The 26,990-nt window shown below is 32.0% G+C and overlaps 5 protein-coding genes across 5 annotated transcripts in view; 2 read left to right on the forward strand and 3 right to left on the reverse strand.

The window, feature by feature from the left end:
• Window positions 1-229: 229 nt before the first annotated feature.
• Window positions 230-3,501, forward strand: LOC126776803 (probable pseudouridine-5'-phosphatase). The gene is made up of 4 exons (XM_050499599.1): window positions 230-558; window positions 796-1,014; window positions 1,784-2,016; window positions 2,229-3,501. The coding sequence occupies exons 1-4, from the start codon at window positions 441-443 to the stop codon at window positions 2,403-2,405; spliced, it is 747 nt and encodes a 248-aa protein (XP_050355556.1). The 5' UTR covers window positions 230-440; the 3' UTR covers window positions 2,406-3,501.
• On the reverse strand, window positions 3,493-5,098 carry LOC126776922 (NADH dehydrogenase [ubiquinone] 1 alpha subcomplex subunit 2). Its single transcript, XM_050499793.1, has 3 exons — window positions 4,911-5,098; window positions 4,406-4,512; window positions 3,493-3,643 (listed from the first exon to the last, which is right to left on the reverse strand). Exons 1-3 carry the CDS (start codon window positions 4,988-4,990, stop codon window positions 3,561-3,563), a joined length of 270 nt encoding a protein of 89 aa, XP_050355750.1. The 5' UTR covers window positions 4,991-5,098; the 3' UTR covers window positions 3,493-3,560.
• Window positions 5,099-6,149: 1,051 nt separating this feature from the next.
• LOC126776792 (DCN1-like protein 1) lies at window positions 6,150-8,584 on the reverse strand. The gene is made up of 3 exons (XM_050499572.1): window positions 8,473-8,584; window positions 7,732-8,331; window positions 6,150-7,526 (listed from the first exon to the last, which is right to left on the reverse strand). Exons 1-3 carry the CDS (start codon window positions 8,473-8,475, stop codon window positions 7,332-7,334), a joined length of 798 nt encoding a protein of 265 aa, XP_050355529.1. The 5' UTR covers window positions 8,476-8,584; the 3' UTR covers window positions 6,150-7,331.
• Window positions 8,585-8,832: 248 nt separating this feature from the next.
• Window positions 8,833-12,242, forward strand: LOC126775072 (probable glutamate--tRNA ligase, mitochondrial). Its single transcript, XM_050496816.1, has 6 exons — window positions 8,833-9,308; window positions 9,386-9,581; window positions 9,688-9,902; window positions 10,298-10,413; window positions 10,942-11,051; window positions 11,688-12,242. The coding sequence occupies exons 1-6, from the start codon at window positions 8,968-8,970 to the stop codon at window positions 12,240-12,242; spliced, it is 1,533 nt and encodes a 510-aa protein (XP_050352773.1). The 5' UTR covers window positions 8,833-8,967.
• Window positions 12,243-17,053: 4,811 nt separating this feature from the next.
• The window catches only part of LOC126776290 (diacylglycerol kinase eta), a 187,605-nt gene continuing 177,668 nt past the window's right edge, over window positions 17,054-26,990 (reverse strand). Inside the window, exons 10-22 of the mRNA XM_050498666.1 lie at window positions 26,793-26,904; window positions 26,151-26,338; window positions 25,257-25,338; window positions 24,763-24,876; window positions 24,477-24,595; window positions 22,659-24,089; window positions 22,033-22,452; window positions 21,700-21,874; window positions 21,216-21,445; window positions 21,006-21,126; window positions 20,358-20,510; window positions 19,733-19,855; window positions 17,054-18,916 (exon numbers count right to left, since the gene is read on the reverse strand). Of these exons, the coding sequence (XP_050354623.1) occupies window positions 18,638-18,916; window positions 19,733-19,855; window positions 20,358-20,510; window positions 21,006-21,126; window positions 21,216-21,445; window positions 21,700-21,874; window positions 22,033-22,452; window positions 22,659-24,089; window positions 24,477-24,595; window positions 24,763-24,876; window positions 25,257-25,338; window positions 26,151-26,338; window positions 26,793-26,904 (3,547 nt within the window). The 3' untranslated portion in view covers window positions 17,054-18,637. The remainder of the gene's footprint in view (window positions 18,917-19,732; window positions 19,856-20,357; window positions 20,511-21,005; window positions 21,127-21,215; window positions 21,446-21,699; window positions 21,875-22,032; window positions 22,453-22,658; window positions 24,090-24,476; window positions 24,596-24,762; window positions 24,877-25,256; window positions 25,339-26,150; window positions 26,339-26,792; window positions 26,905-26,990) is intronic.

Consider the following 26,990-nt stretch of genomic DNA (forward strand, 5'->3'; position numbering starts at 1 on the left):
AATATTTTTAAAATATTAAATTTTTGAGATATGCACTTTTACAGTAAACGAAATGGTTACAGCAGTTAAGCCGTACGATGACACATTACTTTTGTCTCGCTCTTAAGACCTGGTTTAATATAAATTCAAAAGAGATGTCTATAGATTTCGTAATTCAAACGTGGTAAAATATAAATTTTCATTCATAATAAAATGTAAATGTCAGTCAGCACGATGTAAATTGTATTTTTTAATTCGACGATCACGGCGCTTACTGATAGTTGAGCTAAACGGGTGAAATTAATTTTAGTTTGAATTGTCATTAATATTAAGTTAAAAAAAAACTTCCAAAAGATTTTTAATTTATAAATATCTATATGTATATATATTAATATCCAAACTTTATTATTTTACATATCTATTTTTTGCATAAACTTTATATAACATTTATAACCGGTCCCATGATGAGGGTTTATTTGTTAAATGTTGTCTCGAATACTATCAGAAAACAATGCTATTCTACGAAGAATGTGAAGAAGGTTACCCATTGCATCTTCGATATGGACGGTCTTCTTTTAGGTAAGTTTGCATAACAAAGTTTTACGTTCGACCTTTCAGACTTGTCAATATTTATACACAATACAAACGAGGTTACATCGTTACGAAATATTTTTGATGTTTGTAAATCGTAATATATAATAATTGTAAATCATTAAGTTGAACAATGTTTACAAACTAACGTAAATAAACGACTTAAGTAAAAAAAAAGAGTAAGAAAAATTTGAAAATAAAAATGTCAAACACTTATAATTTCAGATACCGAGCAGGTCTACAAAAAAATGATAACACAGATCTGTGCCAAATATGGTCATAAATACACTGAAGAATTAATGATGAAGGTCCTTGGTGGTACAGAACAGAGATTGTCAGAGATCTTATGTAAAGATTTAAATCTTCCTATAACACCGAAAGAGTTTCGTGATCAGTTATTAGAGCTGGGGGACACAATGCTTGCTGGTAGTCCGTTATTGGATGGTTAGTATGTATTTTTTTATTGTCTTGTATTTGGAAAACTGAAATTAAAAATGTAAAGTACAGACACATAATAAGGCTTTGCTTAACTAATTATGTTTATTAATCAAAAATAGTACTAGGTAAATGGAGGACCGGGAGCTTTGGCCTTGGGAGAGACCTATATTCAGCAGTGGACTATGATTGGCTGTTGATTGAAACATTAATTCATGTATTACAGCCGAGGACAAATTGTTTATTAGGCATTGTAGACAAAAGCCTAAGCATCTAAAATTGGCACTTATGTGTGCCAAAAATAGGGAAAAGAATTTTTTTGCAAAAAAAAACAATTTTGAAAAAAATTGTATTAAGATAGATAAAAATAATATAAGATTATTACAAAAGAGTAGGGCTCTTGCATGCATTGCTTAGGGCCTAACATGTTTAATCCATTTCATGAAAAATAAAATCAAATATACAATAAATTACGTCTGTCATAAGTATCATTTTAAAGTTAATTTACCCCAGTGATATGTGAATATCCTAGCATAACAAATGCAAACAGATACACACACAATATACCAATAATAATAATATCTGTGTTTGTTTTGGAAATGTAGAAAATATATGCACATGAAATATTAATGTCATAAAAAAGCTGTATATTAAATTTGAACGATTGTTATAATCATAAAATAATCTGATGATAAGTTATCTTATCATTGCAAAATAAATCTTGCATGTTATAGTATTGATACGTAAATAATTTAATAATTATTATTTATTTCCACAGGAGCGGAGAGATTGATACGTCATCTCCATCAAACAAAAGTACCATTTGCACTCGCGACATCTTCCAGTGCCCGTTCTGTTGAAACAAAAGTTGAGAAATATAAGGAACTCTTCAGCTATTTCCATCACATGGTCATGGGTAGTACAGACAAGGAAGTCAAGTATGGGAAACCACATCCAGATATCTTTTTGGTGGCAGCAGCCAGGTTCCCTGACAAACCTAAGCCAGAAAAGGTTGGTAACCAATAATGGCTAAATATTACTGTAAGGTTTAATTAAAAGTTATTAAACCATTCAATATCCAAAAGTTCTAAAGTAATTATTGTATTTTATTTATTCAGTATAAAATTCAACCAGTACTATTTCAAATGTGTACATAATTAATATTTATCAAAGAGATAAAATATTTTTATTTTTAATAAATTTAAAACTTATTTCATTTCCAGTGTTTAGTATTTGAAGATTCTCCACACGGCGTGACAGCTGGCGTGTCCGCGGGAATGCAAGTGGTTATGGTACCAGATCCCCACTTGGACAAGAGACTGACCACTCACGCCACCATAGTACTACCGACGCTAGCCAAATTCCAACCAGAAATCTTTGGATTACCGGCTTTCCAGTAACACTTTATTTGAGTAGGAACAAGGAAATAGAACTGAACCAAGATTTTAATTTAATAAAGTAGAAGTTAGATGTGTGCTTAGTATTATGATTTTATGTACAAAATGATAGAAATGTAGGGTTTTTTGATTTTGATTTAATCATACATGGTAGTAGTACTCATACACAGCCGTTTGCCAAAAAGTAGCAGTGGTTTGTGGCAAATTATAGTTTAGGAAAAATGCTTCTGACGTATTAAATACGCAACAGCTACGATTACCCGCCGCGACTAGACCGTTGGGATGGTAAAACCATGTTAAATATTATTTGTCTATTCCCAAAAAAAATAACACCATATTTGTCTAGGTTCGCTGAAAAGAAAAGACACAAATGAGTCGATGATGTATAACATTGAAGGGGGCATACTCTAGTCATAATTTTGCAAATATCTTAGTGACAAAGTAAAAGGTCTCCAAATATCATATTATAGTTTTCAATGTGTGTTGATAGTCATTCTGTTTGGATATTGCCTTTTATATATACAGGTAATCTTAGTATGTAAACCAGAATATTTAGTCAAAATTAAAAAGTTGATAGCCAATTTCATTTAAACAAGAATTTTAGCTGCCACTATTTAAAAACTTTGGTAGGCTTCAGGTTGAGTATGACTAAAAATAGCCGTTTTGTAATGTATCAAAATCAAAGCAATACTGAAATATCAGTCCATTAACGTGCTCTGAGACAATAGTTGTAAAGTATATAGAGACTGTACTCAAATTAGTTACATAGGCAAAGAAATAAAATCTATTTTTTTATATTTCATTTTTATTCTACATGCACATAATAAGTAAAAACACTTTGGAAGCAATATTTTTTATATTATACGATCTTAGAATTATTAAGGAAAATTTTTGCTAATACCTCATAGATGTAGAATGTAGAGGTGTAATAATAAGTATCTGTTGAATCACATGATATAATCAATTTTAAGTACAATACTGGAAACATTTCTTTTTTATTATATAAAATTGTAAGCTGTTTGTACCACTTTGTGATAATATAAGCCCCAACTTGTTTTGTACATTGTAGTGTTAAGAATAAAAGCAATAATTTATTAAATGGTGTTTTAATTAAACTCAAAATATACTGTAACTAATTACTAACATAATTTAAAATATTTATTTCACAAGCTGCTTAATAGCAGATAGCACATCATTGGCAGCTAAATTTGTTAGTGGAGTGCTGCTTTCTACACCTTTATCTGGAAAAAAGTTATAAATCCAAATTAAAGGAACAGCTTAAGATTTAAAATGACTCATTATACTTATTCTATACTCTTATATATATATATATATATATATATAGTATATATAAGAGTATATATATATATATATATATAGCTAATATATATATATATATATATATATATAAGAGTATATATATATATATATACTCTTATTTATTATAATATACAATCAAATTATGGACTCTTATGTACTAAAATCTATTTTTCTACTCATATATTTAATGCTGTTATAGTTTTTCAAAGGAATAATGCAATAATTTGTACATTCAAAAGTGAAGAGATTTAAGACTTAATCAGTTTTTTAATAATTTCCAATACTTGTCCACTGCTCAGATCACAAAGAGACTCGCATAACTCACGTCCTCTATCTGTAAATATTGTAATTATATAACTTACACCTTAAATTCACAAATCTTTGGTTAGATCATTTTATCTTATTCTAATACGAACAATGTTACATAAGTTATGTAAATTTAAGATTCTTCTGTATTATAATATAATAGTCAATTACATTGAACTAATTTGGTCGATATTTCAAATAGTGTGGATTGTTTTAATAAGGAATTTGTCATCTGAAGACATTGCAGCTGTAAGAGATATTAAGTATCCCGTAAACCTACCAGTACCTACCCAGAAGGGCTTGCACAAAAGCCCTACTGCTTATGATTTATGTTATTTAAAAATAATAATCATGTCAATACTAATTTGAATGCCTACCATAGCGAGCCCAAACCCGGGGCTGAATTCCACTACACTCGCGTATCAAGATTGGAAAGTTAGGGTTCTCCTTCTTGATATTTACATAGTTCTTTTGAATGAACTCTCTGAAATTGATAACAAAAAATTCAGTGTTATTTTTAAATATGAATAATAGCAAATATTAATCATAAGAAAACAATACAAGTGATTATAAATAAAGAGTTAATACAGTACTTGACTTATATTGCTATAATTTTTTATTTTAATTAATTATAAGCTTATATATTAAGTCATTTTTTAATATATCGGCTTATAATTAATTAAATGTATACTTTATTAGAATATCATATCCGATTAATTTGTCATTTACAGCTCTAATGGTATGATAGTAATTTATTTTTGTAAGAAATTTAGAAAATGCGTAGATGCTATTTAAAGGAAAGAATAAATCGTTCGGTGTAATTTTTATTCCGAATTTTCATTATCGAATAGGTTAGTCAAATGTTTATGTAATCAAACATACCGTACACCAGCTGACTGTTTACTTGTTTGACATAAATGAATTCTCAGCTCTTTGAGAGCGCCTCCTAGACGTAGTGACATTTTTTGTTACTGTTCTTCTTTTAAAGTCTTAACGAGAAAAAGATAATTTTCGACTTAAATTCACAAATGTATTTCAAAGAAACTGACAGTCGACAATAGTTTTGACTTTGACATTGACTTTTGTCTGTTAGTTTTTTATTTATTAACAGTAGTACCTATATAAAAATTTAAACCATTTTGATAAAATATAGTTATTAAGTTGTATTGTTTTTGGAAACATATGTTTTGTTGTTTTAGTGTAGTAGTTGTGTTGAATTAGAAAAATTATATAATTATGTAGTTTGTATCTGACCCGAGTTAAGTTAAACTCTATTTGAGTCTCATCTGACTCTCAAAACGCCGAGATGGTCGTTGGTTCAAATCCGTCCGGATTTGCACCACTGAATTTTTATGTGCTTAATTTGTGTTTATAATTTATCTCGTGCTTGATGGTGAAGGAAAACATCGTGAGGTAACCTGCATGTGTCTAATTTCATTGAAATTCTGTCACATGTTTATTTTACCAACCCGCATTGGAGCAGCTTGGTGGAATAAGCTCCAAACCTTCTCCTCAAAAGGGAGAGAAGGCCTTAGCCCAGCAGTGGGACATTAACAGCCTCTTACTGTAGTTTGTATAAATTTTGATCAGAAATAGGTTTTGTTAAGTTTTAATAACTTTTTAATGTATATCTAATTGGTGTCGTAATACTGAACTTTTATATTTTTATAAGTGTTTATATGTACACAATCTACAGATGTCTTTAAGCCAATTTTGATGCATTTGTACATTTAGAATAATCCTTATCTCTAATTGTCTCCAGATTAAATGTTAGTTTTGTCAAAACATAATACATACGGTTTCAATGTGGGTCAAAATCATTAAATATCATAATAACCTTTCTAAAAGTACAAGAACAATATTACCATCGTATTATCACTAAATATATATATATATAATTTATATTTAAAACACACAATTTATTTAACAATTTATTGTAGTTTAATACTTGATACATCAATTTCTTTTTTTTGTACATTTAATCTAAGTACCAAATATTTTTTATGATTCATTATTACCATCGAAGCAACAATTTCTCCTGGAAACATTAGAAAATCGATTGATAAATAGTTTTAAATTATTAAAAAAAAAACAACAGTTTGTTTCTTTAAATATTAACAGATCCTTGACAAACAGCTAATGAAAATGCACTCAATCTACTTTTATAAAAGTAAATATTTTTATATAATCAAGTTTTAGGAAAAACATAACATTTATTTTGGGTAATAACTATTTCAAGTCCTATTAACAATAATCTATAAGGTAGTCATAGTGTAATAAATAAATTGAAAGAGTTCATACACTTGTCATTTTGTTCTTCAACAAAAAAAAAAATTATCAGTCAAAAAATGAAATTTCTGTAAATAATTTTACATTTAATGAATTTACATAATTTATGTAATTACTGTTTAGTCATAGACAATTGAATAAATATTTTTAATTCATAACATTATTAGTAGGCACATTGTTCAATCCATACAAAACATTTGTTTTTGCTATTATTAATTCAAAATAATTATTAAATAAAGTGAATTTGTTCTTACAATAACTACCAAGAATTTGTGTTTAATAAATTTTCACTTTATAAATTTATAATAATTATTAAAACATTGTTTGAATATGTATGTAAAATTGACAATTTAAGACTTGATCAAGTTGAAGAAATCTATGAATTTTTTTTCTAAGTTAGCAACAATAAAAAAAATTGTGAAAGATCTAAGTTTTAATATTATAAAAAAAGTAATATCATTAATTTGTATATACATATTTACATCTTAATTTAAAAACCTCACAGATTAGTATGCAGTAATGCAAGTATATAATCTGATTGAATTTTTTTTTCGAATGAATCTTCAATTTACCCCTACATATTTCAATGAAAAATTTTAACTCACAACATACTAGGTTCTATTTTCAATAGTATTTAGGAAACAGGAGTTCTAATCAATATTACTCTAACGGACGAAGAGTTCAGAGCTTTATACAGTCGAGTACTAGCTGTTACTAACTAAATTGTCAGAATGTTCTTAGTGTCCACACTTCTATTAAACCCTCAAAATAAATACAAACCACCGTACATGTCGACAAAGTCACTTGCTGATTTAGTCAGCTGCACAAATCAAATATGATAACAATTGCTATCCACTCTACTGTACACAGCTCCAGACTGTACAGGACAAAGCGAGACAGTAGCAATATTACAAATGACCCCAGATCTTCTAAGAAGCTTTGTTCTTCTCTTTCTGATTCTATACACATATTGTGTACACTCGCTTCGTACTGTGGGCTGCTGTAAAGCTTCAGCTAGCCAGACGCAGGCTCTAAGGATTTAATACCATCTGCTGTTAGCCCCTGTTTTTGACACCATTCTACAAAGTCATCTATGAGTACGGGCCAGGCACCTTCAGCATCATAATTGCTCATGCCATCATCAATTTGCGTTGCAAAATCTAATAGAAGGTTCCATGTATCTTTAGGTATAGATCTTTTATGATGCTCCTGAAACATGATTAGGGTTAATTTTGTATTATAAGCATTAATGAATATTAAAATAAAATATGATTTATCATATTGTATATCAAGTATATATTTTTTTAAGGTATTCTTTGTAAATGATATTGAATTTGTGTGAAATTTTGTGAAAGTGAACAATCTAATCTATTCTCTAAAAGGTAACATCACTATTAAAACAAGAATAATGTACCGTAAGAAATTTACACCAGGCATCGAGGAATTTAAATCTCCCACGGAGCACTATATTCCAATATGCTACAGCCATATCAAGTTCTAAGCCTTTCTGCCCAGGGTTTTTAGCATAATTAAACGTAAATTGGTAAAAGTCTTTAAACTTATTAGGGTCTTTTATCTCAGATTCTAATGTAGGCAGTTTTGCTTTTAATTTATCTATGCTGTCAACACCCAACTCTATGAAGCCCGTCATAAACTCCTCTTTAGTAAATTCACACTGTACGGCCGCTTTACATTTCCACGCTATTATAAGAACTAATATTGATTCAGGACTTAAATTTAAATCTTCTAAAAATTTCATAACACCATCAACAGTTATTTTGTCGTTTTCCTGTTGATCTCTATATTTATTAAATAGTTGTTCTACTTTTTTTCTATCTACAGATGCTTTGACAGAGTCTTTGTAATACGCATCAGGGTTCTGAAAATAGTTATCGCTCGCCAAGTCAAGTTTCCAGTCATTCTGCGAGAGACAGAATATAGCAGTACTTTCAGTAGTTTGCGTAAACGCTACGAACTTCTTCACTTTGTCTCTCTGTGATGATTTTAATTTATTCTGAAAAGAAAACGCAGTAAAGTCATAACCTCAGTTTTTGCTGAACTGTCAAATATATTTAGGTTTACTAATAAAACTGTACTGTATTAAAAAGTGGGTTGTTAATTTTATTTGTGTGCCACAAAAAGGCTTAATACTAACCATTTTGAGGATTTGTTTGTTATTTAATATAATGACTTTCACTATATTCACTATTGTTTCGACATCGGAACTAAAAATGAAAAGCAACAGTCATAGACAATTTTTTACTTTTAAGTGTTTAGTCGTGTTTTCTTAAGCATACAATTTATGAATTTCAGTTCCGGCTATTTAAGATAAGTGATGATGTAATCTTATAAATCCAACGATGCTAATACATGTAAAAGTTATATTAATTATTATAATTTTATTATTTGGGTATATGTTTTTTAAAATTTCGGGATAAAATAAAATCGGATATATTATTTGACAGTAGCTTAATATTTTATTACGGTGATGAGTGACGTTTTTCAAAACAGCTGATTGTCAATTTAGTTGACATAAGTATAAAATAATAATAGGTAATGAATTTATCCTATACGAAGAACATACTTTTTATTCATATTTGCTCTTATTTCAATATGTGTATTTGTTCAAGATACATATAAGACTCTCAGAATGCGGACTTTTAACCTAAGGCATGTTTTTGTATTACAAAAACATAACCTTTATCGTACTTTAAAAACTATCGTGCCTAGGGTAAGATTTGCGCCAAGTCCAACTGGATACTTACATTTAGGAGGTCTAAGAACAGCTCTATATAATTATTTATTTGCAAAATCCCGTGGTGGGGTTTTTATATTACGTATAGAGGATACTGACCAGACTAGAAAAGTCGAGGGATCAGTGGATGCTTTGATAAACGATTTAAAATGGGCAGGTATAGAATGCCACGAAGGACCGAGTCAAAGCGGAAATTACGGTCCGTATGTACAAAGTGAAAGATTAAACATTTATCAGTAAGCTTAATATTATTTAACTTGTGAAGTATCTTTTACGTTCATTTTTTTCATTTATATAAATTTTTATTTTACAGTGACTACATTCAAAAACTACTAGACAATGGTTCAGCTTATAAATGTTTTTGCACAGAGCGACGTCTTAATATCCTTCGGAGAGATGCCATTAGAAGTCAGCGAATACCGAAATATGATAATAGGTGTCGTAGTTTGTCTAATATGGATGTTCAAGAGAAGATCAATGCAGGAACCCCTTACTGTATAAGGTTTAAGGTGCCAACTGCTTGGACTATTCCCTGATTGAAATGAATAAACGAAGATGTGAAGCTCTGTAAGAAAATACAAACAATTAGAATTGATTATCATAATTTCTTTCTAGCTTTCATCGGATTGTATGTCATTCGAAGATATGATATTTGGCGGTATAGCATATGATGTGTCCTTGAATGAAGGTGATCCAGTGATGATGAAAAGTGATGGCTATCCAACATATCACTTTGCAAATGTTGTTGATGATTACTTAATGGGTATCACACATGTATTACGAGGTGTAGAATGGCAAATATCTACAACTAAACATTTATTAATTTATAAGTAAGTAAAATAATATTTAAAAAAATACTTGTGTAGTAGTATGTTTTAAACTATTGATTATTCAGGCAACATTTCAGATTGCAGCAAATGTTTATGTAACTTTTTTGTATTATTTCTACTTCAAAGTAGGAAAATAAAATAAAATCATATATATATATATACATATATATATATATACATACATATATCATTTTAAAGTCATTGTAAAACATAGGATATATAAAATTTATGTGGCATATATTTATTATGAGTAAACTATGCAGAGACATTAAAAAAAAAATCTTAGTAACAAAATGAGTTGTAAATAATTTGTGTAAAATACAATATTAATTTTGTTTAACTATATAAATAAAAGTAAATATTGATAAATAATAAAAGTAATATTTTTTTTCCAGAGCATTTGGATGGACACCACCGCAGTTTGGTCACCTCCCTCTTATTGTAAATTCTGATGGAACTAAATTAAGTAAACGACAGTCTGATGTTAAAGTGGAAGATTATAAGGCAAAAGGTAACATCTGCATGAATAATAGAAGTTTATACCATATGTAGATATGGAAGACATCAGGCAGGACACTAACCTTAAAAAAATATGTTAAATTTTTCTGTATTAAGTCTCAGATATCACTTAATAACCTCAAAATTAATTTTTTTATTGCAACTGCTCCATGATTTTGGTTGACTGGTGGTAGAGCTTTGTGCAAGCTCGTCTGGGTAGGTACCACCCACTCATCAGATATTCTACCGCAAAACAGCAGTACTTGTTATTGTTGTGTTCCGGTTTGAAGGATGAGTGAGCCAGTGTAATTACAGGCACAAGGGACATAAAATCTTAGTTCCCAAGGTTGGTGGCGCATTGGCTATGTAAGCGATGGTTGACATTTCTTACAATGCCAATGTCTAAGGGCGTTTGGTGACCACTTACCATCAGGTGGCCCATATGCTCGTCCACCTTCCTATTCTATAAAAAAAAAAAAAAAATGATGCGTAAAATATGATGCAGCCAGATAGTTGTTATAATTTATTTGAAATGTTTTAGGTATATATCCATTGGCGTTAGTAAATTATATAACACTGTCTGGTGGAGGGTTTGACCATGTGATCGGAGAAGGAATAAGATTTAAGACTTTGGAGGAACTAGCTGAAGAGGTTAGTTTGCCCATTTGAAATTATTTCCACGATCCATTAAATAACATTGTGACATTCTAAAGGTTGCAAATAGAGTTGCAACGAATAGAATGTTCGCTTATAGCCAAATAACTGAATAGCCCGATAATTGCAAACGTTTTGTGTCGTATTTGTCGTGACTTAGTCCAATCGCGTTGTTCGAAATCCTATCCTGTGATTGGATCCTAATAAAACTCCACCATTGATATTTTATCATTTATGACAAAAAAAAAAATTACGTATCAATAATTTTTGCTTCTAAAATAAATAATAAATAATTGTGTTTAATTTTAAAATAACTTAAATTTTAGCCGACTATTACATAATTGTTGATGGTTCCATCTGTTATTCATCAATTAGCGATCTGTATTAATTGGATGAAAAATGAATGTGCTTTTGTCTGAATGTCAAAACGCAAAACCAGTTACACTGTCTATTCCCTCAATCTCATAATTCGATTTGATCGGAATTCAAGCCAACTTTGTAGATAGTATGACATATAGGTATACCAGCTTTGCCTCTAAACAACGATTGTCCCCATGCCGTAAAAGTTGCTAGGGGACAGAGAATCCTCTGAATCCTGGGAAAACTATTTTATTGCATTGTATTCTCTTACAGTTCCAAATAAATAAAATATCGTCACACCCAAGTCGCCTCAATCCTGATTTACTTGAAGAATGTAATCGATTGGAGTTAAAACGGCGTCTCAAAGACGAGAAGCTAACGAAGTCTCTCATTATATATCTTCAAAACTTAATAATGACGACATATACGGGAGAAAAACTAAATGTGTCTGAAGAGCATATCAAAAGCGTACTGCTTTGGGCAACAGCAAGAATAACTAGAATAGAAGAATTGGTCACACCGAAATTTGCATTCCTCTGGATTCTACCGTCGAATACAAAGATGGAAGTTAATAAGAATCTATTTGAGAAATTGGTCGATAATTTGGAGGATCTCGAGACATTCGAGCAGGATTCTATAAAAGATAATTTGAAAGAGTTTTCAGCTAAAAATGATGTAAAGTTTCCTGCATTGATGAAAATGTTAAGATCCGTTTTGAGTGGGCTCAACGAAGGGCCGAGCGTTGCTGAAATGATGCAACTGTTAGGCAAATGTCAATCGTTGAAAAGAATAAAAGCTGTTATAAGATATTTTTGTTTTTTATTTTGATGTTTTTTTGTTCCATTATTGAAACATACATGCGATAGAGAAAAATACGTAGCGTATCTTACGATATATAATCCTATGCATTTAGAGTTTCAACCGCGCCCGAGATCGTGAAAAATACTCAATGTACAGACAGTGAAGCTAATAAATTCCTAAAACACCTTCTCGGTGCCATTATATATATATTATTTTTGTAATAATATAATGTTATTATTTTTATTAATATGATATATATTCTGCATTTTCTATAGTACAGGTTAGGTTATTAAAACACTAATATGAGTAACAGTATAATTTATTGAATTCCCAAATATAAATATTGAGAGAAAAATACATAATAATTATTCAATTCAAAGTTGTATCAACATTCTCACGAGATAATTGTAATGGAGGCTTAAACCTATTCAAAAAATTGTGCTGTTCTATGCAATTATTTTGTCAATAAAGATATATTTTAATCTGTAAAAAAGGAAATTGGAACTATTTTGTTAATTGTACTGTGTGCTGAGTGTAAACCAGCCACCATGAATAAAGGCGTACAGCCAAATCAGCATGCAGATGTTTTGATGTTGGTAGTAGTGAATGGTCAGTAGATAAATAAATAAACAAATAATTTATATTTTTATAAACAGGTAATGTTATACGTAATGTTTAATAAAGGATATCTTCAACACCAAATATTTCGTGGTCATCCTCATCCTCGCTTTCATCCGTGAAATCATTTATGTTAATGATTATTTCGTTCTGCTATTGTATCTAAAGCCTCGTCTCTACACTAAAAATTATTTTCCTCTTCAAAAGCAAGAAGACAAACATTTGTCCATTCCTCTCATTAAATTTTCTTTGTTACATTTCCATTGTATTAATGATATCATTTATTTTTGGCGACAAAAGTTTTCATTATTCCTCATACATTTTCATCAATTCAAAGTAACAATTTTAAAATTAAATGAATGTACTAAATCAAACAATTAACTAATTATTAAGAAAATAATAAGTTCAAATGATACGATACACGTGAGGTAAGTGGTAGTAAGCGTGAACTGGTTTATTCTGGCTTACGTCACTTTATTTATTACACTACTACAAAGGAAAAAAACATCTTCAAGCTGATTTACGTGTATGTAATAATGGGTATAGAAGACTAACGCGATAACTCAATTAGGTAATATTGATTTAACGTTACAATACGGTTAACAAGAAGCCAGGTTTGTAGCGAAAATTTCGTTTCCCATAACACTAAACATAAATGAGTTTGTGTCTTTCTAAAAAGTCAATAATCAACCTAAGGCGAATAGTTGTAACCGTGGAAATAAATAAACAAGTTAAATTGATAATTCCTTAAAACGATCGATATAATATAATTACATATTACGAAGTTATGTTTTAAATATACAATAACAAGATTAAACTATTGAATCGGTGGATATAGTATACTTACAAGCTTTTATATATTCACTATCTTCCTAAAATCCGCTTTTAAAGTTGATTGATAAATATTTTATAAAAACGAAGATTAATCGAAAAGATAATTTTGATAAGGTTTATATAATATTTTTTTTTCTATAAAAAAATTAAGGCACTAGAATAAGCTAAACTCAACTAAAAAATGATTGAATGATCAGAATCAAGAGATTTAAGAAATAATAAATTAAGCAAGTTATGTTATTTTCTAAAAATAGCTAACATAAAAAACAAAACCATTTGTATCAATTATAAAAGTTTAAATAACTAAAAACGTTACTTAAAAACGTTGTCGTTAACAAATGAATTATATCAATCTTGTTATTGCATTAATTTAAAACAAAATGGTGTATTATTTTTAACATAAATATAAACATTGGTCTTACAATCCATACAATTTAATAAAACTTAAAATTATATTGAGCAGTACTAAATCGGCAAACTAAACACATGAATACACAAAGTACAACGATTAAATTTATACATTTATAGATTAAGAATTTATTTATATTAAAAAAATCGATATTACGCAGTAAAGATCGAAAGAAAATCGATTAGGTTTAATTCTAATATATTACTAATTTTAATTCAAAAACATTTTACTACACATTGACAAGGGTAAAAGTTAATAACTATCGAAAATCATTATCGAGGTGCAAAGAACTAAACAAGTAATTTATAGATTCAGTCTTATAATGAATTAATTATTAATAGATTAATAAAAAATTGGGGCATATAAACGCAGAAATATAGGCCATTAAATTTATTTTTTAATAAATTGCCTAATTTAAGTATAGAATTTTAATTAATAAAAAAGTTACCTGGATTACCAAGTGATATTATTAACGAAGGTAAACTCAAGTTTTTTTTTTTAAATATAGAATTAACATCAAATCTATGAACCAAAACTAAAAAGGATAATATAGGTAGGTATAGGTTATACTTGTATTATAATATTGGTCATAAGGTAATTTTAATTATTGAAAATTAAATAGTAGACGAAAAATTGGTGCAGCGAGTAATATTTTTTTACTAATGATTATATACTTAATAAGTTATTTTGACAAACTAGTGACGTAATACAAAACACAATACATTCAATTTTACAATCGGTTACAGTGACGATTATTGCTTATCGAAATATAAAAAATACATTAAATTATTATAACGTTATAAAAAAGTACTTAACGTATTGATATGATATACTTAGAAGACGAAATTAAATACAACTGTGTTTTTGTTTCATTATATAGTTAAAAAATATTTTGATAGTTTGCGTATTTAGTAAGGTTGGAATAAATAATCATAAATAAATAATAAAATGAATGAATATTACAAAAATTCAAAGTGTAGTGTAGTAAGTAGTTAATTTATTAAAATAATTTACAGGAAAATATAACCATCGACAATCTCACTCCACTCGATATAAAAAAACACAATAATTATGATTATTTAAAACAATCAATTGCATTTATTTTGAAATAATATAAAAACGGACTTACAATGCACAATTAGACGTTAATATCATAAAATCACACTCACAGAACAAGAGTAAAACAAATTGAGAAAATCGATTCCGAAAGAGTATTCAGTAGTAAATATGCGTTTTAAATGATTTTTTTAAAAAGTAGTATATTTATTATATTAAAATACGTCTAAGACTTCTAAGGCAATACAACCGTAAATAACGGTGGAATAGGTTCACAATGTGTTACAATTATTTTATACGATTCATTCAGAAGTTTAAGACCTAATATAAATGTGATATATAAATATAGTTAGACATACTTTTTTATTCACACACGAGCAAATATAAATAGAAATAACTCGGATGTACATTTATAAAAACACCTATAAGGCAGATCCTTTAAGAAGGAGCGACCGCATCGGAAGAATAGTAGAAAAAAAATTGTCTGTTTCAAATGTTTTTTTTTTAATTTAACCGACGCGGCCACATTACAACTAGATATAAACACGAGAGATCACATTTTATATAAAAGATTACTTTATAAAACGACATGGATACGTCGTAAGAATTGGAACAATAAAACGTAATTGCTTACTAATATTTAGAATATTAAATTGAGATTAAGACATCTACAAGTGATTGTCTAGATGTTACTATCAAAATTAATTATATTTTAATAATAGGGTTACAGCCATCCACAAAGGAATCGTAAGTCACGAAGATATTTTTTTAAATTAAGATTACTCATTGTTTTTAATCGTTTTTTACATCGATGTTGATACGTGTAATAATTACGTTCCATTTCATTATAAATTGTTTTTAAGTTCCTCAAGTTCCGAATTGTAAAAAGGTTAATTAATTGCGGAAGTAATGATAAGCAGAAGTTCTTTTGTACAAAAGAAACTAAAAATAAAATACAGATTAACTACAGTTTCCATGTCGTATGCTCCATTATCATATGCTCGGCGATTTTGAGGAAACTTACATGTGCCTGATGAACTTCTATCACATTGTAAGCACTAACCTGCACCGAAGTAGATTGGCAAATTATGCACTAAAACTCTTCAAGATGACAGAAATTTACAGACTTTATAAAATAACTTTACCTGATTTTTTACTGTTTTGTATTTTGCTATTTCGAACTTTTTAGTACACAAAACAAATATTAATGGTTTTTGTTTATTTACATCGAATACAACTTCTAGTGAAATGGACGTGAAAATATCAATTCGTCTATGGATGCCTAAATAGATTCAACATTTGTTAAGAAATTATCTTCTAGCTTAGCTAAAGAATATACGAGACTATTTGACTAACATAATTATAATCTATATATTGTTCGAAATAACTTTAACGGTAAAGTTTGGAAAACATAGATTTTAAAAACGCATATATGGTTTTCTTTTTATTATTAAAGAAGCTTAATTATTTTTCGTACATTTATTATTGATATTTATTCTTTATTCAAATTCATATTTCAATAAAATTATATCGATGTAAAAACAACAACCAAAATTATGACGGATAAACTGCGAACGAGCCTTTTACTCACTTCACGATTGACGTTTAAAATATTTTTATTTTATCTATATTTTTGTTTTGAGCTATTTTTCACAAAAGATTTTAAAGATATTGAATCGAAATTATTGAATATCGTTTAGTACAATGATTATTTTTCAATTTTATTGTTACAAAACTTACACAGATTAAATATAATTTTTTAATCGTAAGTTAAAAGGCAAAACTATCATCAACTATCTATCTATATTTGATGTGTAACTGGAAAAGGCTAGTTTTATCTATTTATTAAATTTGCAATTAAATTTTAATTCTGTCTAATAATAGTTGTTATAATTCCTAAAGAAATGTACTAATCCGACTTGTAGGCAATAGTTCTATTTGTCTATTTTTAAAATTTGCTTAATTATTGAATTTAGTGTTTTTATGTAGAGGATAAACATAAAAAGTAAATTATGAAGGCAGTTCTGGCAGCTTAATTTGCAACAACCACAATCACCATTTTTTACTGTTATAGAAAAAAATATAATAAAAAAAGTATTCAACTCGATGTTTGAAATAACGTAGAAGTATAGATAATATTGTTAGTTATAGTAGGTAAATTACCTAGTAAATTCGCCGTTCTGATCCCTATTTAAATCGATCACATTCGGTAAACGATTTTAGTTATATCTTAGCATAACTTCGAATTCGTTTTTAAAAATTAAAATCAGTAATATTGATCCATATTCATTGTATTTCCCTTTATAATAAACGTTGCGTTTGTATTTTACCCGCAAACTATCACGTTTTAAAAGAGATATTACTGACTATTAGTGACCTGTGCAAATGGGAACTGCGCATACACCTTTTTGCTGAATAAATATAAACCATTCTTTCCACCATCAATTTAGAAACCATGGGATCTGAGATGTATGTCCAATGATTAACATCCGGATTCCATTTTTCTTTAAATTCGATTCGATTGAATTTAATTCGGATCACATGGCTATCTTTGTAAGCTTTTTTTTCGTTAAAATAAACACGATAGTTTGCGTTTAAAATTCGCACAACGACAGATTAAAAATAATACCATGACACGTTTTACTTTTTGATAAACACATATTATATAAAAAATATTTTACTTATATCGAAAGGTCTGAGTGTTAAAATTAAATTTTTAGATATATTTAAAGATTTCGTTGGTAGAGGAACTTAGCTTGGAAGAGGTAAAACTTCGATGTTTGTCTATCTCAAATGTTTCACCTCTTTAAGAAAAACAACAAAACTATGAAGTAAAATTTCATTGAGTACGTTGAGAGTATTTCAAGGTCGAATTTAAGCGTTTCTATATTTAACGTTTGTATGAGACGTTCAACGCAAAAAGGTTTTACTTCTGTCACGTGTACCATAAGTTGCGTTACCTTTTTTATAAGACTAGATAATGCACACAAATGTTCAAATTTAATACTTTAACGCTTCCGTCTTATTTTAAATGAAAATAATTCGGTTTCTTTAGAGTATATAGTAAGGATAGTGGTTACAATTTCGACGGTACATAACGTTATACCAATTAAAGTCGTTAAGTATAGTTATTGAATCATTTTCAATCTTATATTTTAATGTCGTTATCTATAAAATTTAACTCCTAATACCTTTATATGAATTTAATTCAAATTATTGCTTGAAAATTTGATTTGTCGAAATCGTTTGCTTCGAAGGAAGAAATTTCGAAGATAATAGGTATAATGTACTATCAATTAATAGGGGAGTAGAAATTGGATTTACACCGAGTATAAAACAGATTAAATAAAAGGAAAATATTTAGCTATTCTTTCGAAATTATCGTGAAATATGACATCTATTCAAATTCTAATACAAGACAGGGTCGTTTGTAGACTTAGGTTCGAAAGAATAACTTTACACCTTCCTAGAGATGGCCATTCCCTTCAGAACGGCCACGTTTTCGTCACTGGAGCTCTTTTACTGCTTGTAGGATCCTCTTCACGTGACCAACTTTGGTGACGCCGAGATCGCGAAGATCACGTCTCGCTAGAGACAGTAGTTCCCGACCAGTGATGTCATGCTTCGCGAACGCTTCGGAATATTCACCAAGGTCGATCGTCTCGAGCCAACTCTGTACCTCCTTCACTCCCCAGGACCGTACTTGAGCAGCGGTCTGTGTCGTTCCACCTTCGGAGATACTTCGACGGCTTCGCAGCCATTTGCTACTGGATTTCTTTGGAATCTATGATGGGAGAGATGGTTTAGGGTGGGTATAGTTGGTCAAATGTTGGGCAATATGGCGTAAAAGATAGTTCTAGTTTGAAGAATATAAGAATCGGTAAATTAATATCATTTAAATTTTTGTTGTCTTTAAAAATATCGTTTAATGCCATCTAGTGATAATCTACGATATGTTTTTGGAATAATATGAGGTGACTGGAAAATGCGGGGACAATGACAAAATTAGCAGTCGTTTAATCTAATTGTGATAAATATAATAAATAAAGATTATACGGAATATTAAAATTATGACTTTATAAATTTGTTAAAAAAATATCAGCAATTATAAAAAATATATCGACGATCTTCTACAAGAGCTAATAATTTTATTTATTTGTACATAAAAGTAAAAAAGCAGTCGGAGCTTATAATCAGTTACTCGAGTATGGAAAATATGACTTAGTAAATAGTTTCAACACTACAAATGCATTCGTAATTTGTCTGGTTCCCTTTTCTTATAGGGCTAAGCAAATAGGCGCTTAAAGATCAAAAGACTTATCTGGTCTCGTGAGAACGACGCTGTCGTGGAATTTAGCTATTAAGTAAATAGTCTTACATTTATTGGCAACGTTTTAAAAAATACATATTAGTATATTTTAATAGGCTTTATCTTTTGACAAATTATGTCACGTGACTGTTTTTGAGTAATTAAAAATTAATTAATCAGAAATGTCAAGATCGTCGACGGATTTACATTTCGAAAATTCGTAGTTACTTTTATTTATGGTAAGTCCAGATAAGTTTGTGACACTTTAAATTTAATCACACACGTGAGTACCTCTTCTGCCTGAATGTAGGCAAGTCCCTCCCGCAGCACGCACCGCGCGAGGTGCGCGCGCAGGCCGCCCGCCGCACTGCCGAGGTCGGCGCCACTCTCCAGTAACTCATGACAGCTCTCCACCTGCGCAGGGCTATTATTAGTTCTCATCGATGACGAGGAGATGAAACATTTAATATGCGACGCTTTCAGTAGCTGAGATGGCCCAATGGGAAGGAAACTTCGATCTTTCCTAAAAACTATTGTATTCCGGTAATCGAAAAATTTGGGTAAACATCAGTTATAGCGTGCTTAATTTGTATTTATAAAGCACGTGATAAATACATATGAAAGCATATATATTGCACATATTACGTGTTCGATGGTAAAGGATCATGAGGAAACATATACATAGGTCAAATACAACTATGTCACATGTTTATTCACCAACCCGCAATGGAGCGATGTGACGAAATACGCTGAACACCTTCTAAGGTCTTTAACGGTCATTTCGATTAGGCCGTAACACCTTATTAATGGCAAACTAATAACAAATATATAGTTTGAGCTCCATTGTCAATAATATATTTTCTTGTGACAGCTTAATGTCTTCCGTTTTGCTGTTCGTATAATGTTATGGACCCACCAGCGTGGCCAGTAGCCGTCGCAGCTGAGGTGGTGGTAGCAGATGTCCGTCTGCGTCTTGTAGTGCGTCCGCCTGCGCCGCTACACGCCGCGCCACTGTGAGCGCACCACACACGCGCCCAGGGGCACTCTCACTGATACACGCGAGCTTCACCTGCGATTGTAGGAGAAACCTTTTGTTTAAAATATAATCAATGATTTTGTACATATTTTTAAGATTTATAATAAAAATGTATATTACATACAAAAGAAATACATGTAAATATTTATATGCACACTCAAGTAATGGTTCATGTTTGTTTACAAAAATTTACAAGGGCATCAGTCAAGACCTGGTTGGGTCTCAATCGAAGATAGCGGATTTAACCCGCACTAAGCAAGTTTTCATGTGCCCAAGTTATATTCATTAGAATTTTTTTTCATAAGACGGATGGTCTCTTAATTCTAGTTAATACTTTGGTCGTTTGTTGTTATGTACAAAGTAAGATTAGTGATACAAGGTTTAAACTCCGTGACAGGAGAGGAGTTCCCCAAAAATTACACATTTACGGGCTTATGGATTACTAGAGACAAATACTAAGTTAATTAAGACTGACATACATATATTTATCATAATAAATGTTATATCGATATGTTTGACAAGACATACATATTTGACGATAGTGTTGACGTCATCGAGGAGGACGAGCAAGTGAGCTGCTTCTGCGGGTGCCAAATCGCGTGTCGGAACAACGGCGTGAGCCTTCTGTTGTTGTTTTTCATCCCAAGCCCTGTATATATTAAGACTTTTTGGTTAAATTGATTTAAAAAAAATCAGTTGTAAAACGCGTTAATAAGCGCACATTGTTTTACTACTGACCTCAGACTGGTCTCGAGCGCACGCGAGCGGCAGAGCATCTGTGCTCTGTTCTTGTGGATGATGCGCACACAGCCGGGCGGCTGCAGCCACGCCTCCCCGTCCACCTGCACGGGCACGCCCTCCTCGCCCAGGATGTTGATCTGCACGGCACGACACTGCGCGATGCGGTGCTTCTGCAGGTTGATAAGTCGCGACGCTGCCATCTGAGCTGATCCAAATACCGCTACTACCTACAGTCAATAGCGGAATATTTGAGATATAGTCGTTAAGGCTGCTGTCCTTCCTTCTAACTGTTTTATTTAAATAATACTTCACACTGATATAATTTTCACGGTAAATTTTTAAAGATTAAGCTATGATTTTATTGACAAATGCATTATCAAAACAACTACTTCTATACACTACACAAGCATTTTTAATTTTAATGTTTTACTTTATGTTAGGTTCTCACTATTGGTTTGCATTATGCGATAAGACAACTCACTTCGAGTATCCGGTCATCGAAGGACGGGGCAAGAAATAAATCATCTCCTCTCGTTCCTCCCCAGAAATTAGTTCCTCCCATGAAGGATGGTATATTTAGAACGACAATTCCCTGAAGTTCCGGTAGAGGTATCCTCTGTCCATCACATTCCAGTTGGACACGCTGGCCGAGATGTCTAAAAGTTTTAATTTCTGAATCAAATTCTAAATATTCAAACTATAAAAAATTATGGAGTTACTAAGAAGAGATAATTAAAATATGCTTTTATATTTGCTTACAACAAACTAAAACCATCTTTCATATTTGAAGGCACTATTACAAAGCGTGTTTTACCTGTACGTCCTATTCACCCACTCTTTAGATCCAAGAACTCCATACCACATATAGTTCCTTGCCCTTGATCTACATTTCTCTGGATGCTCTTCTCTCTTATTGTGAAAGTCCAAAGTGATTTTAGCGTCAATTCCAATACCAAAATAATTATTCATCACAGCGCGCTCATAAAAACCTTCTAGGAGCGTCTCATCTGGATCCATCAGTGGGCTAACTGCAGCACAGAGTGCATCCGCATTGGCTAATAGACATTGACTGATGAAGCCTTGTGTAACGTGCGGCCACGCTGGCAATTGAACCAGAGGGTTGATGATTGGCAACTTTTTCGCTTTTTCACTCGAATCTGATTTGTTATTGCTACTACTGCTACCGATGGCACCACCTTCTCCCCAAATTGAAGATACGGATGTTGATAGCCTGCTTTATAAAAATAGTATTAGGTACAAAAATATTATTTATAAAATTATTTAGAAAAATGTATTTCAACAAACATTTGGAAAGTACATACAAAGTATCAAGATAAATTTAAGGTTTCAATCCAATTGATATTTTATTGAGGATTTGTTTTTTTAATACCAAAAATGATGAGACGTGTTTGAGTACCTAATAAATAAATAAGTACATACTTATCCCCCTCTCCCGGTTTGAAAAGGCTTCCGCATGATATTCTTCTAGTTGCAGCCGGCGAACAGCTTAAAAATTGACCGTATTCTGGATCAGATCCTAAAAGTTTTGGATTATCGGACTGCCGTCTTTCCCTGTCTCTGAGATTTGGCTCTGGCGAGTAAACGCTTAGTGTGTCTGTTCCTTGATCGAATATGTCACTTAGGACGGATGCCATGCGACTTTGGTAGTTTTTCATGCTTTTATCCTCACTATGTGACGGCGATGGGGGCTCAACTACAACGCTCACTTGAGGGAAAGCGGGCATTTGCTCTTCTGTTTCTAATTTTTTGTGGGCAACTTTTGGTGGGACTTTAATTTTTGTAGGACTTTGTATGTTCGGAGTCTCATTACCTTTTGAAAGTTCTTCGGTTGTTTTAGGCAAGAGGTGTTTTACACTTGATTCATCTGGTACTCTTTTCTTCATACTCTTTCTCAATTGCTTTCGAAAAGATTTTCTTGCTATATCACTTCCTTCTTCGAATTGCGCTAAGCTGCAATATTTAATCTGATCTTCATTTTTTGCAGCATTCTCTATGTAAAAAACTCTGTTTTCGTAACCAAATTTCTCCACTTCAGGCTCCACTGGTTTTTTGATTTTAGATATGTATTTTTTGCTTTCATTTTTCTTTTCCAAGCTAGGGTGTCGACTATCCATAGGTATATCAGAAACCGTATCAGATGTGAACAAGGTAGTATCATCGGTGTATGTTTCGTTTTCACCATTTTTCCCCATCATAGCTAAGAGAACTTCCTGGCCGAGCATCGAGCTTATATCGTCCATAATCGACTCACCGTGTAAAGTCTCCGAATTCATATATGTTGTTTCTGAAACTTCTGGAGAATCGATGTGACCTATACCACATCCTTCTTCTACGTCTCCCGGCTTGCTATCCATAATCTCCGACATTAAACTAAAATCATCGCTAATGTTGGACCCCTCTGAGCTGGTCTCATCTATTTCCAAGTCTATACTAGAAAGTTTCCTAACTGGTGTGCAATCTCCGCTCTCTGGCGCCGCTCTATCGCATATATCTTGGAAGTGGACGTCATCGGTATATGGCTTGTCGATATCTATTATAGTCAATTGGTCCGATTCATAAGTTTCTCCCTGTATTAACGATTCTCGCTTATCACTATCATCTGAGATAACTAAATTAGGTATGTTAAGACTACTGCTATTATAAGTGCCGCTCGTACGTTCTAGATCAGGCCTTAATAGATTTTTGCACGAACTGGTATCACAGGATGAGAGGATCGAGGGCGAAAGTCGGTCCTGAGGCGATATTGAGCTCGTCTTGCTGCGGTCACGCTTATCGACGTCTAAATTTCCTGAATGCTCTGGTGGGTTTGAATTTATTAATTTAGCTATATCTTCATCTACATCTGGAATGCTGTGAAGAAAAAATAATAACACACATTTTTTAATTAACCGAGGAAGGCTGATGTGTAAAGTGATATGATAATGGTAAATGGTCATCACCACGCCAATGTACGGTCAAGGCACTACGATGTTATGTCTCTGGTGCCAATAATTTTTATTGGCTCACTCGTCCTTTAAAACGGAACATAGTAATATAAATGGTGATACAATGGACACTAGCCAGTCGGGCTTAGACAAACACTAAGTTGCATGTTGCAATATTTTTAAAATTAAAGATACGAGTAGTTAATCTTAAAAATAACTAGGCTACCTTTCGTACGAACTATAATAATCGAAAATTATAAATTACGATAAGTAATAACTATCTAAATTTAAATATCATACTGCCAATACTAACTTTTCAGGTTGCATGGAGGCCGCTGAGACGGCGGACCCGGCAGAGGAGCGGCGGCTGTCGGCAAAGGCGCGCGGTACGGGCAGCGCGCCGCTCTCCGCGTTTGCTTCTTGCGACACACCCTGATGACAAGGTAATAATAAGTTGATTAACATATATGACTTCGATTTTTCGGTAAGTAGATTATTTGTATACATTTATACACGACATAATTATTTCCTACGGTTTATAGTTGTAAAGCTTAAATCTAGAAAGTTTATTAATGAGCATAGACCACTTTCAAACATACCTGAGGGTAGATCATTACAAGAGTGCGCACGAGCGAGTGCAGCGCGCGCCGCACGCTGTCCGCGCGGCCCGCCAGCGAACAGCCGCGCGCCGCCGCCGCCCAGTTCAGCTGCTCCTGAGATGTACGTGTTTTGGAGGAGATCGAAGATAATTTTCTATTTATTAGGATACAAGGCATGTTGTTTTTTTTTGTTGAATAGGTTGGCGGACGGGTAGCGCACATAGACACTGTTAGAAATATTAAGCATTCTCCATGCTCACAAAATCACCAACCTTGGGATCTAAGATATTATGTCCCTTGTGTCTGTTACAATGGCTTACTCACCATTCAGTATTAAGTATAGCTGTTTGACGGTGTGTCGAATACTCGACATTCAAACGCTATCAGATAAAGTATTATTTAAAAAGTTTTTGAATGGAAAGACAATTTATTATTTTTTTGTCTCTGCATATGCTTTACCTAATTACTTTATGTTAATTTGTATCGATCGGTACCTTTTCAGTCTTTTCTATGCTGCCCTTTTCAGCCGGTTGCGTCTCAGGTTCGCTATCACTAGTGTCCATTGGCTCCCAAGATCTAACAAGAAAATAAATAATTAAATAAAACATTTATTTTTAATATTCATAAAATTAAAAATGTGTGTGTGTTGGGAACACAAAATGATTACGGTTACGATGATAAATCAGGCACAAAGATAGGAAGATTAACACGTTAAACGTAATGACATACCTCTTAGATTAGCTAAAATTTAACTAAATGATGCCTGTCTCAACGTGTCAAGTACTAGCCACGCTCAGTATGAAACTAACTAACGAAAATAGGAAAATTTCTTATCTGCTCTCTATTTTTTACCGAATTCATTGCTTACATGCATTAAGTAACTTAGAAATTACTTAAATACTTGACAACTTAATACGTGAAAAGCTGGCTTAAAATTCAGTTACTAGTTTTGATCCACATGTTCATACATACCTAGGTGAAGTTAAATAAAACCTCATTAAAAGGCACGTTATATACAGTATTTTCTAGAAATAATATAATTTTAATAAAATACAATCAATTTTTACTGATGGTAGAGCTTTGTGCAAGCTCGTCTAGGTAGGTACCACCCACCCATCAGATATTCTACCGCAAAACAGCAGTACTTGGTATTGCTGTGTTCCGGTTTGAAGGGTGAGTGAGCCAGTGTAATTACAGGCACAAGGGACATAACATCTTAGTTCCCAAGGTTGGTGGCGCATTGGTGATGTAAGCGATGGTTAACATTTCTTACATGCTAATGTCTATGGGCGTTGGTGACCACTTACCATCAGGTGGTCCATATGCTCGTCCGCCTTCCTAATCTATAAAAAAATATTTAAAAAATAACTAAGTTATTGATCACTTACTCGCAACGTGCATGATCGTGAGCGAGATGCGTCCGCGCATGTAGCAACAGCGACAAGGCACGGCGTAGGCGGTGAGCCGCGCGCGCAGCTCCGCCCCCCGCGCGCTCCCCCACCGCTGCCAACTGCGCACAACCCGCGCGAAGAGCCGCACGCGCATTGCTAGTCTCGCCTTCCCCACACTCGCCAGCCTGCATGTACATTGCACATACCTGATAACTCAAATTACTTCAAAAATTCAATAAATCCATTTTTTTGTATAATATTATTATAATAAACCCATTACTACTACTGGATATAAATGTCTATAATCATTTGTTTTATTTAAATAATTTGGTTAAAAACTGGTGGTAGGGCTTTGTGCGAGCTCGTCTGGGTAGGTACCACCCACTCATCAGATATTCTACCGCAAAACAGCAATACTTGATATTGTTGTGTTCCGGTTTGAAGGGTGAGTGAGCCAGTGTAATTACAGGCAGAAGGGACATAAAATCTTAGTTCCCAAGGTTGGTGGCGCATTGGCTATAAGCGATGGTTGACATTTCTTACAATGCCAATGTCTAAGGGCGTTTGGTGACCACTTACCATCAGGTGGCCCATATGCTCGTCCACCTTCCTATTCTATAAAAAAAAAAATTGACTTACCTGTACGATTTCTTGGAGATTTCTAAGAAGTGAACTTTCTTCCAACAAATCAGGAGGCGCTGGCGGTGGCGGTGGAGCAGTCAGCGATCGCTCGAACGTCATTATGGACCATCTGAATATAAATGACATAATATATTAATTAAGTAAATAACGAAACAGTTTTAGCAGAACATTTGCAAGATATTAATTTATCCGATT

This window comes from Nymphalis io, chromosome 2 (assembly GCF_905147045.1).
Source record: "Nymphalis io chromosome 2, ilAglIoxx1.1, whole genome shotgun sequence".
In the NCBI taxonomy this organism is placed as follows: Eukaryota; Metazoa; Arthropoda; class Insecta; order Lepidoptera; family Nymphalidae; genus Nymphalis; species Nymphalis io.

Excerpts from the sequence above, each read along its gene's own strand:
- LOC126775072 (XM_050496816.1), top strand. The coding sequence starts at position 8,968 with ATGCGGACTTTTAACCTAAGGCATGTTTTTGTATTACAAAAACATAAC. Across the intron at positions 9,309-9,385 it reads GAAAGATTAAACATTTATCA|TGACTACATTCAAAAACTAC; the intron begins GTAAGCTTAATA and ends TTTATTTTACAG. Across the intron at positions 11,052-11,687 it reads TGGAGGAACTAGCTGAAGAG|TTCCAAATAAATAAAATATC; the intron begins GTTAGTTTGCCC and ends ATTCTCTTACAG.
- LOC126776792 (XM_050499572.1), bottom strand. Across the intron at positions 7,527-7,731 it reads CCTGGTGTAAATTTCTTACG|GAGCATCATAAAAGATCTAT; the intron begins GTACATTATTCT and ends ATCATGTTTCAG.
- LOC126776803 (XM_050499599.1), top strand. The coding sequence starts at position 441 with ATGATGAGGGTTTATTTGTTAAATGTTGTCTCGAATACTATCAGAAAA. Across the intron at positions 559-795 it reads TATGGACGGTCTTCTTTTAG|ATACCGAGCAGGTCTACAAA; the intron begins GTAAGTTTGCAT and ends TTATAATTTCAG. Across the intron at positions 2,017-2,228 it reads ACAAACCTAAGCCAGAAAAG|TGTTTAGTATTTGAAGATTC; the intron begins GTTGGTAACCAA and ends TTTCATTTCCAG.
- LOC126776922 (XM_050499793.1), bottom strand. The coding sequence starts at position 4,990 with ATGTCACTACGTCTAGGAGGCGCTCTCAAAGAGCTGAGAATTCATTTA. Across the intron at positions 4,513-4,910 it reads AAACAGTCAGCTGGTGTACG|AGAGTTCATTCAAAAGAACT; the intron begins GTATGTTTGATT and ends TATCAATTTCAG. Across the intron at positions 3,644-4,405 it reads CCGGGTTTGGGCTCGCTATG|ATAAAGGTGTAGAAAGCAGC; the intron begins GTAGGCATTCAA and ends ACTTTTTTCCAG.